The 18,272-nt window shown below is 46.3% G+C and overlaps 1 protein-coding gene across 1 annotated transcript; it reads left to right on the top strand.

Moving 5' to 3' along the window:
- Positions 1-686: 686 nt before the first annotated feature.
- Positions 687-13,538, top strand: Dfd (homeotic protein deformed). The gene is made up of 2 exons (XM_076307232.1): positions 687-2,064; positions 12,713-13,538. Exons 1-2 carry the CDS (start codon positions 1,098-1,100, stop codon positions 13,390-13,392), a joined length of 1,647 nt encoding a protein of 548 aa, XP_076163347.1. The 5' UTR covers positions 687-1,097; the 3' UTR covers positions 13,393-13,538.
- The last annotated feature ends 4,734 nt before the right edge of the window (positions 13,539-18,272 follow it).

Below are 18,272 nucleotides of genomic sequence, written 5' to 3'. Positions count from 1 at the left end.
AGCCGGCCTCGCCGAACCTGGAGGGAGTTGGGAACAGGCCGGAGTTGCCAGACGAGTTTCTGCCGAGGCAGGACGAGCTCACTTTCATGGCTCTCTGACAGCTTGGTCGGCCGACGGGATTCCGTTCGTCGGGGCAACTCGTTCCGACGGAGCAGTGCGCGTACAAACGGAGGATCGAAACGAATTCGCGCGACGCGTGTTGGTGTATACGAACCGGTCCTCCTGAGCCCGAACTAGGGCGTAGTTGGACCACCGGCTCGCTCGTAGGGTGTAACGCGAGTCGAGTACGTTACACGTTCGTCGATAGGCGGGAACGTGACCGATCGTTGAGTGGGACAGTGCTCGATCGCGGTATTAGCGTGGCACAGGGCCGAAGATACATTCCGCGTCGAGTTAACGCGGTGACAGTCGATCGTATACGGGAACGGGGACCGTCCAAAGAAGTTGGTGCACCTGCCGCAGTGGTTCTCGTGGCGCCACTCACGTGTTGCATGCGTGCCGCGCTATCCATCATGGTCGCGGACTCGAAGGAGCTCTGATTGGTCGGCGTCCCGGTCACGTGGTATGGTAATTGGGCTTCGGTGGGCGGGAAGGAGCGAACGAGGCCGCGGGGCTTCGTGGAAGATCGCAAAAGTGGCGGAAGGAGAGGAGAGGACAAGCAGCTGTCCACCGGGAGTCTGCCGGTCTCCGTGGTCTCGGTCTTTTCGCTCGTTTTCTCTTCTCCCCCTATCGTTCTCCTTTTTCCGCCTTCGGGCGTCTCGTCTCGGTTCTCACCCACCGCCCCGTATACCCCCGCGCGGTTGGAAAAAGTCACCCTGTTCGGTACGCGCGGCCACGGGGGAGAGGGATGTCGGCCACGGGCCAGAGTGCAGTGCGGTGTGTACGTAGCTTCCGACAATGAATATTAACATGGAACCGTGCGACTCGATTAACTAACTCGCGAACGCCGACAGAGGTGGTACGCGCGCATCGCTCGTCGAACTGTCTGCGATCACCGTCGATTCGCGAGCAAGGTGTCCCGCGAACGACCATCCGCGGGTAACCTCCTCGTACACCGGTTTCGCGCCGCTCAGAGCTAACCGAGACACCCGTAAACGATGAGTTCGTTTCTGATGAATCCGTCCGCCGGCGGTGGATATCATCATCACCAGCATCAACAAGCGGCGGGCGCACACCACTTGGCCGCGACCTCCGTCATGGTGGACCCGAAGTTTCCACCCAGCGAGGAGTACAGTCAGAGTAATTATATTCCGTCAACCGGGGCGGACTTCTTCCCCGCAAGCGGCGGCGGTCATCACCTGAATCACCCGCAGTCCCATCAATTGCAGTACGGCTACCATCAGCATCATCATCAAGCGGCCTCCACACCTTACGGGGCGTCCTCCGCTGTCCAGTTGAACGGCGGTTACGCCGGATACGGTGGCTACTACGGGCCCCATCATCCTCATCACCAAGTACACGCTGTTCATCATGCCAGTTTGCATCCTCATCATCACGCGGTGGGCGCCCTGGCGATGCCGCCCGAGGCTCAACAACCGCCCCTCACCTGTCCATCCTCGATGCAGAACCAACAGCAACCGCAACAACAGCAGCAGCAGCAGCAGCAACAGCAACAACAACCACCTGTGTCAGCGTCCACTGTTCTCGGTTCCACGCCACTATCGCCGGGAATCATGCAGAATCACGTGCAACCGCCGGACACCCTTCAGCATCATCAGCAACAGAGCCAGCAGCAACCGCCGCACGAAAGCAACGCCTGTAGCCCGGCGAGCTCGAGCCAGTTGCATCGCGACAACTCCCCGGATCTTCAACAGCAACCCAATAACCCTCAACAGTCGCAACATATACAAAATGCCCAACAACAACAACAACAACAGCAGCAGCAGCAGCAGCAGAGTCAACAGTCGCAGCATCACGTGGACGACGGTTCCGATCAGGATGACATGGAGGACGATCAGATGATGGACGGATCGCCCGGTATGATGGAGGAGGACGACGACGACGAGGAGAACGGGGACCGTGTAATTTATCCGTGGATGAAGAAGATTCACGTTGCCGGTGTCGGTGAGTTCAGACCTTTAACCTAAAGAACGGGTGTCGAGAACTGGAAACGATCGGGAGCTCGTAACTCGCGTCCTCTGGACCTATTTTAACGCCGGTTCGCGGTAGAGATGTTTGCATTCGAGAATTGGGAAGAATCGAGGAATCGACGTGGAACGAGACCTAACCGTCAAAGACTCGATTTCGCGGAAAGGAAACAAACAGTTGCCGATCGTTTAAAGCGTTTCCTCGGTTTCGGATATTTTTTATTCTCGTGCTTACAAATCGGATCGAGTAGAGTTATATCTTCAGACGCAGGAGTTCCAATGAATTTAGAAGTTGAGCGTCGCGTTTTAAACTTTCGGTGGAAAAATTTGCAAGGTAGGATTTTACCGTAAACGAACGACCCTTTCGTTCTTTTCTCCGATCTGAGAAGTTTTGTGTCATTTTTGAGCTTTCGGTATCGCGTAAAAATTTGCATAGTAATATTTATCGTACGAAATTTAAAAGACATTTTCATCCTTTTATCCGATCTAATAAATTTAGTATCGCATCAAAATTTGCACGGTAATTCTTATCGTACAAAATGTAAAAGACATTTTCATCCTTTTATCCGATCTAATAAGTTTAGTATCGCGTCGAAGCTTTAGGTATGGCGTAAAAATTTGCACGGTAATATTTACAAAAAGTAAAAGTCATTTTCATCCTTTCTTTTTGTTCTAGTAAGTTTAGTGTCGCGTTGAAGCTTTAGGTATCGCGTAAAAATGTCTACGGTAGTATTTACAAAAAATAAAAAACCCTTTCGTCCTTTTCTCCGTTGAAATATATTAATGTCGCATTGAAGCTTTAGGTATCGCGTAAAAATTTGCAAAATTAATATTTACAATAAGTAAAAGTCATTTTCATTCTTTTCTCTGTTCTAGTAAATTTACTGTCGCTTTGAAGCTTTAGATATCGCATAAAAATTTGCAAAAAGTAATATTTACAAAAAGTAGAAGATATTTTCATTCTTTTCTCTGTTCTAGTAAGTTTAATATCAGATCCAAACTTTAGATATTGCATAAAAATAAGCAAAAAATAGTATTTACAAAAAGTAGATCACATTTTCATCCTTTTCTCTGTTCTAGTAAATTTACTGTCGCGTCGAAGCTTTAAGTATCGCGTAAAAATGTCTAGAGTAATATTTCCGCAAAGTAAAAGGCCCTCTCGTCGTTTTCTCTGTTCCAGTAAGTTCAGTGTCGCGTTGCTCGAAGCATTAGTTGTCGCGTAAAAATTCCCACAGTAGTATTTACAAAAAGTAAAAGGCACTCCTTTCTCCCGTAGCAATGCCTCGAGAGAATTCGAATAAAACGAACTCGCCACGATTTATAGTCGTGGAACAAGGCGTGTTTCGATCGTTGCCCGACGGAACCCTACCTTCGTAGAGGTTAGGCTTCCACGCACGGAGATCAGGCTCCGGTGGTTGCATTCTCGTCGATCGACTCGATCGTTTCGTTTTGGTAACGCGTTTCTGAACACAATACGGACATTCTGCGTTCATTTCCCGTAAGAATTTTCCACCGAGACGCGATTACATGGTGCATCTCGTCTAGCAGTCGGATATCGTTGACTCCGATCTCGAATTCTCGATGGAGAACCCAAAACGAGCAAGGTGCGCGACAAAGGACGCAGCGAGGTTTACTCGTGAAACTAATACACCGTGGTCGCAAGGTGACGCGTTCACAGAGGTACCGGAAGACCGATGAGCAGCAATTTATCGTTGCACCTTCCGATCACCTGCGCGAGATTTTCGAAGCTCGGCCGCCTTACGAGCTACACGGTTACGCCTAACGTCCCGCTATTCTTCATCCCCCGAACAGGAGTCGAGTCGACGAGCAGCGAGTTTGAAAAGCGACTCAAAACATACACAAGGAGAACAAATTGCCACGGGCGTCTGTTTCAGGTGGCTCTGCAAAGTATCACGCGCTACAAAAAGGAATCTTTGCGGGTTTGCGAAGCAACCTGACATAGGTGTCTCTCTGAGAGAGAGAGAGAATGTTGGTAAATGAAATTTAAGGAGCGAAACGATCCTCAAAGAGTTCCACTTCCTCTACCTGGAAAATGTGAGACAATTTTTTCAGACAATTCCTTATAGTTTCCGATAGAAAATAATGCGACATACGTGTCGGCGAAAAATATTGATAAAAAGTCAACAGATCGTTCTTAATCACCGTCGAGTGCATTGCACGCGTCGGATGTGCCACCGTTATCCAAAGGAGACAGCTACGATTAGTCATTTTTTATTATTAATCGTCAACGCGTATGCAATATCGGCACGTAATAGAAATACGACCGACCTTGAGTTCGGAATGAGAATAGTTGGGAACATAAAAGTGTCTTTTTTTTTTTGTCGTAGTATTTTATTCTTCGCCAAAATGTATAGACAATTTCTCGAGGAAGCTTCTTTGCAACTTTAATATTTTTCAAGATAGCATGGGGTTGAAACTCTAGAATATTTCGTTCTTTCAACCTAAGTCACTTCCATTTTTCAAAATCCAAGGTTGGAACTTTAGTGGGTTTCACCCTTTAAACTTAGTCACCTTCATTTTTCAAAATATCCTAAAATAGTGTACTTCCTAGTCTGCACCTCCAATATTTTTCAAGGTATCATAAGATTGGGACCCTAGAATGTTTCGTCCTTTAAACCTAAGTCACTTCCATTTTACAAAATCCAAGGTTGGAACTTTAGTGGGTTTCACCCTTTAAACTTAGTCACCTTCATTTTTCAAAATATCCTAAAATAGTGCATCTCCTAGTCTGCACCTCCAATATTTTTCAAGATATCATAGGATTGGGACCCTAGAATATTTCCTCCTTTAAATCCAAGTATTCCATTTTCTTATCATTACATGTACTTTCATGTTACATCGGTACTTCCATTTTCCAAAATCCAAGGTTGGAACTTTAATGTGTCCCACCGCTTAAACTTAGTCACCTTCGTTTCTCAAAATATCCTAAAATAATAATTTCAGAGAGTTTCGTCCCTTGAACTTCAGCTACCACGATTGAAAAGACACAAGTCTCTCAATTTCAACCGCTCGACAGACCCGCAAAGTTTCATCGAGATCGGCGTCGAAAGTCTCGCGAACGTTCCCCACGAAGTAAGACCTAGAATCGTATTTAATTACCCTTGATGGATCGGATTAACCTTCAATTATATTCGAAACGTTGGCACTGTTTTTACGAGAGATGGCTCGTAGGCCGAAGACGCGTTCGCGGACACGGTATACGTCGAAGACTATCCTTTCTTCGAGCACATGTAAAATCGCCAGCACGAGATTGAGATACCCGCTCGAATTTCACGGATCGATCGAGGACTAACGATATACGCGGTACGCGAGCCCGAAATAATGTTCATTGAAAACACGTCGATAAGAATGGCGCGGGCCAAACGCGGCCCGAAAGCGTTCCCGAGCCACGGTAGGCGTTTCGCAGAAGGATTATGGATCTTCAAAGGAAATTTTTGCAACGTAATATCCTTCAGAATCGGGCTGCCTTTGCAGCCTCAAATTTCTATTCGGTTTTGACCCGGGGAAACTGCTGTTCATTCCAGCTTGCAACTATTTCTTTTGAGCCCGTTCCACCGGGGATACGATCGCCGGAAAGCCGAATGTCATAATTCATATTTCCAGGTAACAAAAAATAGCGACCGTGAAAGAAACATGGCGCGTCGTTCGTGAAACAAGCTTTTCGATACACCCACCCCTATCCCCACATGCCACGTGTTTTCTTTCGTATGGTTCTTTTCTCGACGAAGAAAATTCGATCGCGGTGCATCCCGATTCGCGGCTCGAATTACTTTCAATTTTTTCCGCGAGCCAGAAAATACGCGAGAAAAAATACTCATCGCTCGGGGAATCGTTCGCACATTGCCCCGATACTATCGAGAATTGCAGATTTAAGTTTCGTTAATTTCTCGTTCGTTGGTTCGTGCTTCGCACCTCTCGCTCTTTGTTTGTACTGTATTACTCGATGGAAACCTCGTTAACGCACACGCGAGGCACAACGGATTTTCGATGAATATTTCTGCGGTGATTGCGTTTAATTGCTCTGGCAATTTATTCGGAAAATTACAATTCGTAAGAGATCTTCAAACGTATTCTCATCGCGATGCGAAACACGGGCGTTGAACATTGATCGGGCAGAGATTAGTGCGCGAGATTTTCGAGTAAGTGTATGGCACGTAATACGGTAAATATATATTGCGAAATTTGTTACACTTCCTGAAAGTATCTATCATCGTGAGTCCTGTGCACGTAATTGTCTCATTCAATATCCATTACCCGAGAGCTCTTGAAAATTTAATAGCGCGTCTTTCTTACAACGTAACGAAGCAGTCATCTTCTTGTATTGGAGCAGACATCTTGGCAGTCGTCTAGAAAACGGAAATGATTCGATCCGAACGACAGGATCCTAAGTGTCTTGGATCCATCGTTGTTCTTTTCTATCCTTGTGCTCTTTCCTTATCGAACAAATTGACTCAAAATATTCCCGCTTTCTCCGCCCACAACTCACTTTATTCTCGCGAAGGAAACTCCACCGAGAGATCATCTACTCAAAGCGGTCATCACCTTGTATTGGAACAGACATCTTGACAGTTGACTGGAACACGGTACGAACCACGCGCAAATGTTCTAATCTCAGCGATAGTTACGCTACACCTGCGTCACTCGTCATGTACATTTCCTTTAAATTTATATTTGTTTATGGGACAAACTTAATTCGAAACATTCCTACATTCTTCTCCCAAAACTTACGCTCTGGTTCCAGGCAAAAAAATTCTATTCCATCTGAGACACGATAACGCGCTCTTCCAAAGTCTCAAAATGGTCGCCTTCTTGTACGAGGGCAGACATTTTGACATTTTACCAAGACACTGAAAATTAAACAGTTTAATCTCAGGGATAGGTGCACCAACCGTGGACCTATGATGCTCTTTTTTATATTGGAGTATTTTTATGGAACAAACTAAACTCTGCTCTATCGATTTGGAGATACTATAGTGCATCTTTTCACTATCGAAGCAAACATTTTAATGGTCGATTAAGACACTGTGCAACTAAATACCTCAATCTCAGCTATAGTTGCTCAAAGTGGCCATATTATATCAGAGCAAACTTCATAGTCCACTAAGACATTATGCAACTGAATACTCCAATCTCAACTATAGTTGCTCAAAGTGGTTATCTTATATTAGAGCAAACTTAATAGTCCACTAAAACCCTGTACAACTAAATACCTCAATCTCAGCTATAGTTGCTCAAAGTGGCCATATTATATCAGATCAAACTTCATAGTCCACTAAGACATTATGCAACTGAATACTCCAATCTCAACTATAGTTGCTCAAAGTGGTCATCTTATATTAGAGCAAACTTAATAGTCCACTAAAACCCTGTACAACTAAATACCTCAATCTCAGCTATAGTTGCTCAAAGTGGCCATTTTATATCAGAGCAAACTTAAAAGTCCACTAAGTTGCTATGGAACTAAATACCCCAATCTCAACTATAGTTTCTCAAAGTGGCCATCTTACATCAGAGCAAACTTAACAGTCCACTAAGATACTATGGAACTAAATACCTCAATCTCAACTATACTTGCTCAAAGTAGCCATCTTATATCGGTGCAAACTTAATAGTCCACTAAAACCCTGTACAACTAAATACCTCAATCTCAGCTATAGTTGCTCAAAGTGGCCATCTTACATCAGATCAAACTTCATAGTCCACTAAGACATTATGCAACTGAATACTCCAATCTCAACTATAGTTGCTCAAAGTGGTCATCTTATATTAGAGCAAACTTAATAGTCCACTAAAACCCTGTACAACTAAATACCTCAATCTCAGCTATAGTTGCTCAAAGTGGCCATTTTATATCAGAGCAAACTTAAAAGTCCACTAAGTTGCTATGGAACTAAATACCCCAATCTTAACTATAGTTTCTCAAAGTGGCCATCTTACATCAGAGCAAACTTAATAGTCCACTAAGATACTATGGAACTAAATACCTCAATCTCAACTATACTTGCTCAAAGTAGCCATCTTATATCGGTGCAAACTTAATAGTCCACTAAAACCCTGTACAACTAAATACCTCAATCTCAGCTATAGTTGCTCAAAGTGGCCATCTTACATCAGAGCAAACTCAATAGTCCACTAAGATACTGTACAACTAAATACCTCAATCCAACTATAGTTGCTCAAAGTGGCCATCTTATCGAAGCAAACATCTTAGTAGTCCAACCGGGATTCTTGGTGCTCTTTTGAACGCTCGATTCTTAAAATTGCGTTCTCTCGAAGTGAACTCGGCTCCATCGAATCCAAGGCACAAGGGTGATACGCAGGAATAATTGTCGCGTTGAAAGTATCGTCGTTTCGGCAAAGAAGAAATAGTTGTCCGCGAGAGGGATTGGTCTACGATCCTCGGTTCGATGTTCAGCGGCTCTGAAGTTTGGTATGCGTGTCCGTCGGACTGTCGGAGACTGCAATATCTCCCCTCTGGATGTCGGGGCACGGTCACCGGACGCCGCTGTTAGGAGGGGCTTCCCGAGACCGTCGGTCAGCATTGGAATGGAATGTGTCTGCACAGATTCGAAACTGAACTCGCTCCCATGTTTCCTCTATCGAGTCCTTCGGACCACCAAGGAACGCTTCTAGCGTGCCACACGAGGATTGACGTTGCTCGATACGACCGAGGTTCGACGCACGAATCTCCTCTCTCGTGAGTCGCTTTATCCACGAGACAAGTTCGTGGTAGTGGCCAGCGAGATACGATGATTTCAACCGTGGACGACGTTTCTTCGATTATTCGAGCATCGTAATAATACGTGAAACAATGTGAAAGTACGGGAAACAATGAAAGAGGCGATTCGGTAACTGTAACATGTAATATTGAGGGTTTGGAAGAGAGTCGAAGGTTTGGCAACGAGCGTAGAAGTAAAGGAAGTCGAAGATTCGATAATGAGCTTAGAAGTAAAGGAAATCGAAGATTCGACAACGAGTGTAGAAGTAAAGGAAGTCGAAGATTCGTAGACTAATCCAGAGACAAAGGAAGTCGAAGATTCAACGACTAGAAGAGAAAAGGAAGTGGAAGATTCAACGACTAAAAAAGAAAAGGAAGTCGAAGATTCGACAACGAGCGTAGAAGTAAAGGAAGTCGAAGATTCGACAACGAGCTTAGAAGTAAAGAAAGTCGAAGATTCAACAACGAGCGTAGAAGTGAAGGAAGTCGAAGATTCGACAACGAGCGTAGAAGTGAAGGAAGTCGAAGATTCGACAACGAGTGTAAAAGTAAAGGAAGTCGAAGATTCGTAGACTAATCCAGAGACAAAGGAAGTCGAAGATTCAACGACTAGAAGAGAAAAGGAAGTAGAAGATTCAACGACTAAAAAAGAAAAGGAAGTCGAAGATTCGATGACTAATCCAGAGACAAAGGAAGTAGAAGATTCAACGACTAAAAAAGAAAAGGAAGTCAAAGGTTCGACAATTGGTCTAGAAAAAAAGAAGTCGAAGCTCGTGAATTGACAGATTTAACAACAGTAGCTAGACGATAGGGACGAGAAGGATATCGATGAAATCTGACAAGAAAGTAAACCCCATAACAAGGAAATTTTTGTTGAAATCAAAAATTCAACGTTTAACCTAGAAAAGAAACGAAAATCGAAGATTCGACTAGTCTAGAAAACAAAAAAGAATTCGAAGCTCGCCGAGTCGACTGATTGAACAATAACGAAACGATAGGGCAAGAAGGGTATCGGTAGAATCCAATCAAAAACGTAGAGTCCAGAACGGGTAAATTTTTGTTAAATTAATTTCCCCGTGCAATTTTATTATCGTTTTCTGGAACTTGTCTCTCTTCGTAGGAGACGTTCGTAATCCTCGTTCAAGTTCGACAACCAGGCTATTCGGCGGTCGAACGAATCCGGCCTTGGAACGGTGGTCCGGTCGATTGTGAAATGTAGAGCCGGTTATTATTACGCCGCTTAAGAGAACGACGGCACGGTGTTGGTGTACGCGTCGTCGTTTCTCTTTATACGTTACAATCGGCGATCGTGTGCTCCGCAGTCTCTTCGAGCGTTCCGGTGCGTTTACTCGTTGACGGTGACACGACGATTGCACTCGCTCTCTTCGAAGGAATTGAAGCTGGCGCGAGGCCTGAAATAATGGCAGTTGTCGCGAGGTAACCGCTTACTTTGTTACCGCTGACAAATTTCAGGGAGCCGCGATACATCGCGAGCACGATTCGCGAAAAGAAACAGCGTTTCCGGGAGAAGTGATTCCTTGCTTTGTTCCACACCTTCCGAGGAATGAAAGTTACATTTCCAGCGATTCGTTTCCACTCGAGATTAATCCGATACTTTCGTAGGATCTTTAAAATCGAGAATTGTTTTAATAATTGTGAGTAACATCGAAGCTTAGAATGTAACATATTTCAACCCTGGTCGGATTTTAACGGTGTCGAGTTTATAAATTTCGTAGAACTTGTTTCGAATATTGTACGAAACTGTTTTCTCATCTTTTGTGAAAAATTTCACGAACACGTTGTAGGAAAATTGTTCATGTTTACAGGAGTGTTTCGTTGCTTTGTCTTGGATCTTCGGAGGATCAAATGAAAGTTACGTCTTTGGTGATTATTTGGAATATGATTGTCAAATCGAAATTGATTCGTTGGTTGTGTAACATCGCAATAAGAATAATTTAAATAGTTCTGCATATTTATAAAGTTTTGGATATATTTCGACCCTGGTCAGAATCCAATAGGGGCAAATTTTTAAATTTTCTACAAATTCTTTCAAATGTTGTATAAATTGATACACGAAATCTAAATTACTATGATATGCTTATCATTTTTAGTTAATTATGTTCTAATATTATAGTACTACAATTTTACAGTGTATCACGATGATTCTCCACCCTGTAAATTTTAATTTTGCCCTCGTAAACCCTTTCTTTAACCTTATCTTTGTCCTACCTCTGATTTAATGCATTTTCCATGATTTTCAATTTCGAAAGATTTAACTGCTCTCGTCTTGCATAAATAATCATCCGATCGAAGTTGTCTATGCTCGATTCACCGCATCGACCGAAATAATTCGCAACCCATCGTCGAATTCTCTTCTTCTCCCAAGCCTAGCTCCGTCGGATAGAATCATCGAATGCAACTCCGGAAAAAAAAGAAAATGGTAGCCAACAACGAACAGCGCCATTTCCACCGACGAGATTATGCACAGGATTGCGCGTAGGGCATATTTCTGTATACGCTCGAGACGAGTAACTCGACGCCGTGATAAGAATAATAGACGCTTGAGTGAAAAGGACGAGTCGCGCGTAGCGAGAAGAAAATTATGCGATATTATCGATGAGCGAAGGCACTCCAGTCGTGCCATTTTATAACTACACGCAAGGTCGAACCAATTGCACCGAGACATCTATTAAAAGATAGTTCTAGAGATCTATAAAAAGATTATTGTCTACTCTAGGCTTCTCGGGTTGTCGAAAAAAAAAGAGCAATCACTTTCCAGGAATTCTCTCACTCGACTCGAGTTTATAGTTTTTCTATGGAACAAACGGATAATCCCTTTCCAGGAATTCTCTCACTCGACTCGAGTTTGTAGTTTTTCTACGAAACAAACAGGTAATCGCAGACTCGAGTCGTAGTTATCCCGAAAAATAAACAGGCGATTCCATTTTAGAAATTCTCTCACTCGACTCGAGTCGTAATTTCCCCAAAAGCGGACGGACAATCTCGTTCCAGAAACTCTACTCGAGCCGGATCGTTGTTTCCCTAAACACAGTTCGGTCGTCCCGTGTCTCGTCGGCCAAATTTAGCCCCAGTACCGTGCGTGACGCCATAACAGGCGCCGCGCCCTGTCGCCGAACGCGTCTCGCCTAAACTCTCGCGACGGTCAATCCTCGGTCGCGGTGACCCGCGTCGCGTCGAGTCGTGTCGAGTCGAGTCGAGTCGTGTTAAATTGAGTCGAATCGCGTTCAGTCGCGTCAAGTTGAGTCATTTCGAGTCGAGTTGCGTTTAATCGAGTCAAGTGGAGTCATTTCGAGTCGAGTTGCGTTGAATCGAGTCAAGTAGAATCATATCGAGACAAGTCGCGTTGAGTCGCGTCAAGTTGAGTCATTTCGAGTCGAGTTGCGTTGAGTCGAGTCATGTAGAATCATATCGAGTCAAGTCGCGTCAAGTTGAGGCATTTCGAGTCAAGTCACGTTAAGTCGAGTCATGTAGAATCATATCAAGACAAGACGCATCAAGTTGAGTCATTTCGAATCGAGTTACGTTGAGTCGAATCAAGTAGAATCATATCGAGTCAAGTCGCGTTGAGTCGAGTCAAGTAAGGCCGTGTCGAGTCGAGTCGCGTTGAGTTGCATCGAGTCAAGTCACGTCGAGTCGCGCCAAGTCGAGCCAAGCACTGTCATGTCGAGTCAAGTCGACTCAAATGCGGCCAGGTCGAGTCAAGTCGCGCTTAGTCGAATCGAGTGGCGTCGAACCGCGTTACGTCGAGTCAAGTAGAGTCAAGTCGAGTCACATTGAGCCGCGTGGAGTCGAGTCGCGTCGCGTTGACCCAAGACCAATCGACATTAACAAACACCCACCGATCTCTCTGTTTCGTTCGTTCCAGCAAACGGCTCGTACCAGCCGGGGATGGAGCCGAAGCGGCAGCGGACCGCGTACACGAGGCACCAGATCCTCGAGCTGGAGAAGGAATTCCATTACAATAGGTACCTGACGAGACGGCGACGGATCGAGATCGCTCATACCCTGGTCCTGTCCGAGCGCCAGATCAAGATCTGGTTCCAGAACCGTCGCATGAAGTGGAAGAAGGACAACAAGCTGCCGAACACGAAGAACGTGCGGAGGAAGAACGCGAACGGTCAGGCGGCGCCATCCGCGAAACCGTCCAAGACGACCGCCACGAGAACGAAGCTATCCACCGGGAACAACAACAGTCAGAGGAAGAACAACAACAATTCACCGTCGAGCGGCATCGACAGCAGCCTCGACTCGAGCGTCGGTTTGGACATGGCCGACGTTCACGTGAACGCGGCTCTTCCGCATACGAACGTGGTCCATCCGAGCTTCCAAGGTCACCCGCATCCGCTCGCCCATCTCCAGGCCCAGCTGAGTCATCATCACGTGAGCGGCATGATGGAAGGCCCGGCGGGTGGCCCATTGGGACACATAGGCACCGGAAGTATCAGTCCCCTAGCGCCCGCCACCAGTCCCTCCGGGTTGTCACAGGTCTCCGCGCCGATCCCGCCACCAGCGATAAAGTCCGATTACGGACTGACGGCGCTGTAACATCCGTCTGGGGAACCAGACTGCGACGCTCGAGGCTCGCGTTGTCGCGGGAGGATCGCCAGATTCGTCGCCATGGGCTCCTAGGTGAAGGAAACGAGGATCGAGACCAGATCTTGACAGAGGGCAGAGGATTCGGGAAGATTCGAGACCAGAGCCTGTGGAGGGTTGAGAATTTCGAGAGGATCGAGACCAGATCCTGACGGAGGGCAGAGGATTCGGGAAGATTCGAGACCAGAGCCTGTGGAGGGTTGAGAATTTCGAGAGGATAGAGACCAGAGCCAACGGAGGGCGGTAGACTCGGGGACGATCGAGATCAGAGTCCGCGTAGAGCGGAGAGTTCAGAGAGGATTCGAGACTGCTGAACGCGGAAGACAGAGGATTCGGGAAGGATCGAGACTCAAGCTCGTGATAAACAGGATTCGGGAAGGACCGAGATCAGAGTCCGTACAGAGCAAAGGACTCGTCGAATAAATGGAGACCAGAGTCCGTGAAGGATAGAGAACTCCGTGAGGATAGAGACTAGAGCCTACGCAGGGCAGAGAAGTCCGACAGGTTAGAGATTAGAGAGCAGAGGATTCGGAGAGGATACAAACCAGAATCCATGAAGGACGAGGACTCGAGCAAGGTAAACCTCTAACCTACGTGTCCTCTGGTCATCCTCGGTCCCGATGATCCATCGACCTGAAAAGGAACAAGGCATTTGGAAATCTCTCGACAGAGTAGCCTTCTACGTAAGAAGATTCCCATCTCGCGATACGCTAACCACCGTGATCCAGGGACCTGAATTCTCCCACTTAGCGTCGAAACGGTGATCCTGATGCGCGAAGGATGAACGCTGACGAAGATTCTCCGCGTCTCCTTTCGAACACGGCCTAGTCATCGTTGCGAAAACGCGCGAGGTGATCTCGATTATCGATAGAAACGAGTCTCGGTTCCCCCGTTTTCAGCCACTCTTTTGAACCCCTCGTGTCGCGGAGACCTCCACGAAGAGAGGAATACCCGAATTTCGAAGTCGCCGAGTCGCGAGGTTCGGTTGTAGCGCTCGTGGGACGTAACGGTGAGGGAAATAGTTCGACGAGTCGCGCGAGGAACTCGGTGACCTGGCCGGAATCGATCGAAGATGGACGCACGGTCGACGAGAAACAGTGAAAAATGATTTCGCGAACGAGGTGACGAGGCTCGAGTCCGCATTTTTGTGAATTTCCATACGGTGAGTGACCTCACGATCGGGCGATACTCGAACTTGTCACAGCTCCCCCGAAGGAGAAGGAATTTTCTTCGGTCACCGGAAGTATTCACTTCCAGTCTACGGCGCGCCTAATTACCTTCGACGATGCTCCGTCGCTCGATTCGGAACGATGTTTCGTGGTGGTTTACACCGATCGGTCTTAGGTAAACGGCGTCCCTCGATCTCATCCCCGTGAACGTTTCCATCGCGAGTTCTTTTCCGTTCGTCGAATGCTGTGATCCGATAAGTAATCACCCCCAACGGGCAAATTTAAATACTTCCCCCGGGCTCTTTAAACGACGTTTCTCGCCTCCGAGTATGAGACGACAGAAACCAAATGTTCCGCGATACCGTGAACTGTACATAGAAACAACCCTGCGTGTGCACGCGAACGCGCGCGCGCGCGCGTGTGTGTATATAGTCGTGTAAAGAAAGTCTTGTTGCTATTGTGATTAAAATGCATCGTATTTCGTATGTTATCGCGTAAGTGTGCGGTCTTGACGTTTTTAAGTGTTCGAGACAGAGAGAGCGTGAGAACGAGAGAGAGAGAGAGAGAGAGAGAGAGAACGCGGGAAATTCGTGAAACGCGATTCGACGATCAGGAGCGAGTCGTTCGACCCTGTCCCCTACCCTAGCTCCCCTTGAAGATTGTTTAACGTGGAAAATGAACGTTTACGCGCGAGAGGGAAGCTTAGAGGCGATGAAAGAATAGAATTACTCCGTAGAAGAATTTTTCACTAGCTTCGAGGCGGGTTTAGCCGCGTTTAACGAAACAAAGAGAAAAAGAAGAAAAAAAAACGAAAAAAAATAGAGCTCGTTGAGACTAATCCCCGTGAAATTTGTTCGAAATTTTTCGGTTTCCGCGCGTTAATCGGCGTCGAGCGATTCGTTGAATCAAACCGAATCGAACGAATCCGCTCTTCGCGTTTCTTTCGTCGCTGAATGGTAGAGCTCGTTGGCTCGGCCGCGAAGTAGATATTTCCTGTAATTGTCAGACACGACGCGACGAGTAAACGTCGTAGACGTCGTAGACGGCGGCGGCGGCGGCGACGGCGGCGGCGTCGGTGGCGGCCACGGCGCCATTTCCCCCACGGCGAGTTTTCGCGTGGTCGCGTCGGTGGAAATAGAATTGCGCGATCCGTGTTTCGTTTCGCGTATTATAGCACGTTGTAAATACTTCTCCGAGATATAACGTCTATTTTTATCGAGAAAGTAATAAAGAACGACCAAGTTAGTTGTAAAGGCTGGTACCGCGGCAAGTCCCCGTGACGGATCACACCGGAAGCTGTACCCCCGTGGAGACGAGTAGCAATCAAACGATTAAATGCACAGAGTCGCTGTGACGATATACCAAAACGATATGTTTATCAGATTTAATATAGGAACGTAGAGGTACTAAGGATTATTAAGCGGCACGTTAATTCTAAAGAACGAGAGAAAGCGAGAGAGTGTGCGTGTACGCGAGAGAAAGAGCGAGAGAGAGAAAGAAAGAGTGTGTGTGTGTGTGTGTGTGTGTGTATGCGTGTGTGTACGCGAGACGGTCGTAGCGTAATGTTAGCGAGTTTAAGCAAAACGAGCGCACGAGTTTACGAGAACGTTCTATTAAGTGTGACATTGTATTCCTTGATATTCTATCGACAATGTATATAGCCTGTACGATAAGAACCGTGTTTGGGCACAGTCCGATGCTTATGTTTATATTGATCGTAGAGACCGGTCAAATACAATCGTGAAGTAAATAAATCAATAAATAAATGTTTCGTAATTTACGATAATGCCGTGTTTCCTCCACGTGAAATCACCCACTTTGCTTTCTTCGTTTTTGGAAATTCCATTTTTACATTCGAAAGCTTTTTCGGTTCGATTGCTGTGTTTACACTACGAGTCGTACCTGTACTCTTTCGTCACGAGTTTCTATGACGGTGCACGTGACTCTGCTGTTTCTCCTCGCGATAATCGTGTCACTTTTACATCTTTTTCGTCCGACCAGATCGCGTCGTAATACGTCTTATCGGCGATGGAATATTATACAACGAAGCATCCATCGTTCGTTAGTGTTTCAGATTCGTGAACAATTGATCGAATCCCCGGGTGTATTACTCAACGAAAGAGTTTCCTGGAGATTTTTCATATTTTTTTCGCGACCGAAGAACGGATGCTTCGGATAACACTGGCTCGCTATCTCGCGCGGTTTTATCGGCGTTTCACGCCGCGCACCGTTCACGCAGGAAACAAACGATAGCCAACGAGTCGAGGTAAACTTGTTACTTGACGGCGTTGACAGTATCTCATCCTTATTACGTATGCAAAATTGTGTGCATAAATTTACCGGTTATACAGTCCGCGTAATAAATCATCTCCCTTCGAAAACGAATACCTATTGCTGGAAAATATACGAAAGAAGTAACGAGATAATGTTGCCTATGAATCATACCGATAAAACCAACCGACACGTAGCATTAGCCACACCATGGTCCTCGTACGACTCAATACGACCAAAATGTTCGAATTTCGATCGATCCTTTTCGAGAGTCTCGAACGATAACGCGCGATAAACATCACCCACAAAATTCACAGCGTAATCTCTCAAACTGTCCTTCCATCGCGCGACCGTAAATTTCATTGGCCGTTTGTGTCGTCGGGGACGAGATGAAAGGTTTCGGGAAACGGTCGACCAGTTCTTCGAGAATCTCGCGGTAACGAGATATCGAAATGGCGGAACAGATGCAACCAGGTACACGATCCTTGCTAAGACCGAGCATCGAGCGCTTACGTAACTCGAGAGAACGTTCGAACGGATTGCGATCCGATTCTGTTTACACTTTGGGAACGAGAGCTCCAACCGAAGAATAAAATTTGAATAATTCCAGGAAGTTTGCAGGGCGTAGCGTCGAGACGAAGGGCGATCCACTCGGTATTTGTGAGTCGAGTTTAACGAGTTCGTTCGAAATCCTTGACGGTAACGAGGTATCGAAACGACAGTGTGCAATCAGGTACACAGTTGCAGTCGAAACGTACAACAGTCGAGGCAATATCGAGTAAAGTTTTCGTACAGAGAATTTTGGAAAAACGTACCGCACTCCGATTCCGTTCACACATCGGAACGAGTGTCTTGCGCGAGAAGAAAATTAGAATAATTCCGCGGTGACTCCGTTTTCCGAATAATCGAGCCTCGAGACGAAGGGCGTATCGCTCCGCGTGCATTAATTGACCCCGACGAGTGCATTGTCCTCTCGCATTTTAAAATTGCAACGCCGCTAATCGACCACTCAAATTTCCAGGAGACCCCCCACTCGCGGGCGCTTCGCTCGTCGTCGGAACATCTTTCGTTATCGGTGACAATTTCGGCGTTGTTCGCGCTCGAAACACCTTCCATATTTCGATATCGTATCGTGGATAAATTCTGTCAGATACAGGGAACGAAAAAAAAAAGAAAAAAAAAAAACGCCACGAAAGAAAAAAAGAAAAAAAATGGGCGCCACTGCAGCCAGTCCGCGTTGAAAATTGGTCGAGGCCGGCGCGGATCGACATGATTGATCCCCGGAGTGCATCGAACGAAATCATCGGTTGCCAGGACTATTCAACCGATATACCTGCGCGACCCGATGCTCAGCCATCGAACCCATTCAGATTCGCGAGTACACGGGTTGAA

Source organism: Ptiloglossa arizonensis, chromosome 3 (assembly GCF_051014685.1).
Source record: "Ptiloglossa arizonensis isolate GNS036 chromosome 3, iyPtiAriz1_principal, whole genome shotgun sequence".
Taxonomy (NCBI): domain Eukaryota; kingdom Metazoa; phylum Arthropoda; class Insecta; order Hymenoptera; family Colletidae; genus Ptiloglossa; species Ptiloglossa arizonensis.
The sequence above is the reverse complement of the archived record's forward strand: the minus strand, read 5'-3'. Positions and strand labels throughout refer to the sequence as shown.

Excerpts from the sequence above, each read along its gene's own strand:
- Dfd (XM_076307232.1), top strand. The coding sequence starts at position 1,098 with ATGAGTTCGTTTCTGATGAATCCGTCCGCCGGCGGTGGATATCATCAT. Across the intron at positions 2,065-12,712 it reads GATTCACGTTGCCGGTGTCG|CAAACGGCTCGTACCAGCCG; the intron begins GTGAGTTCAGAC and ends CGTTCGTTCCAG.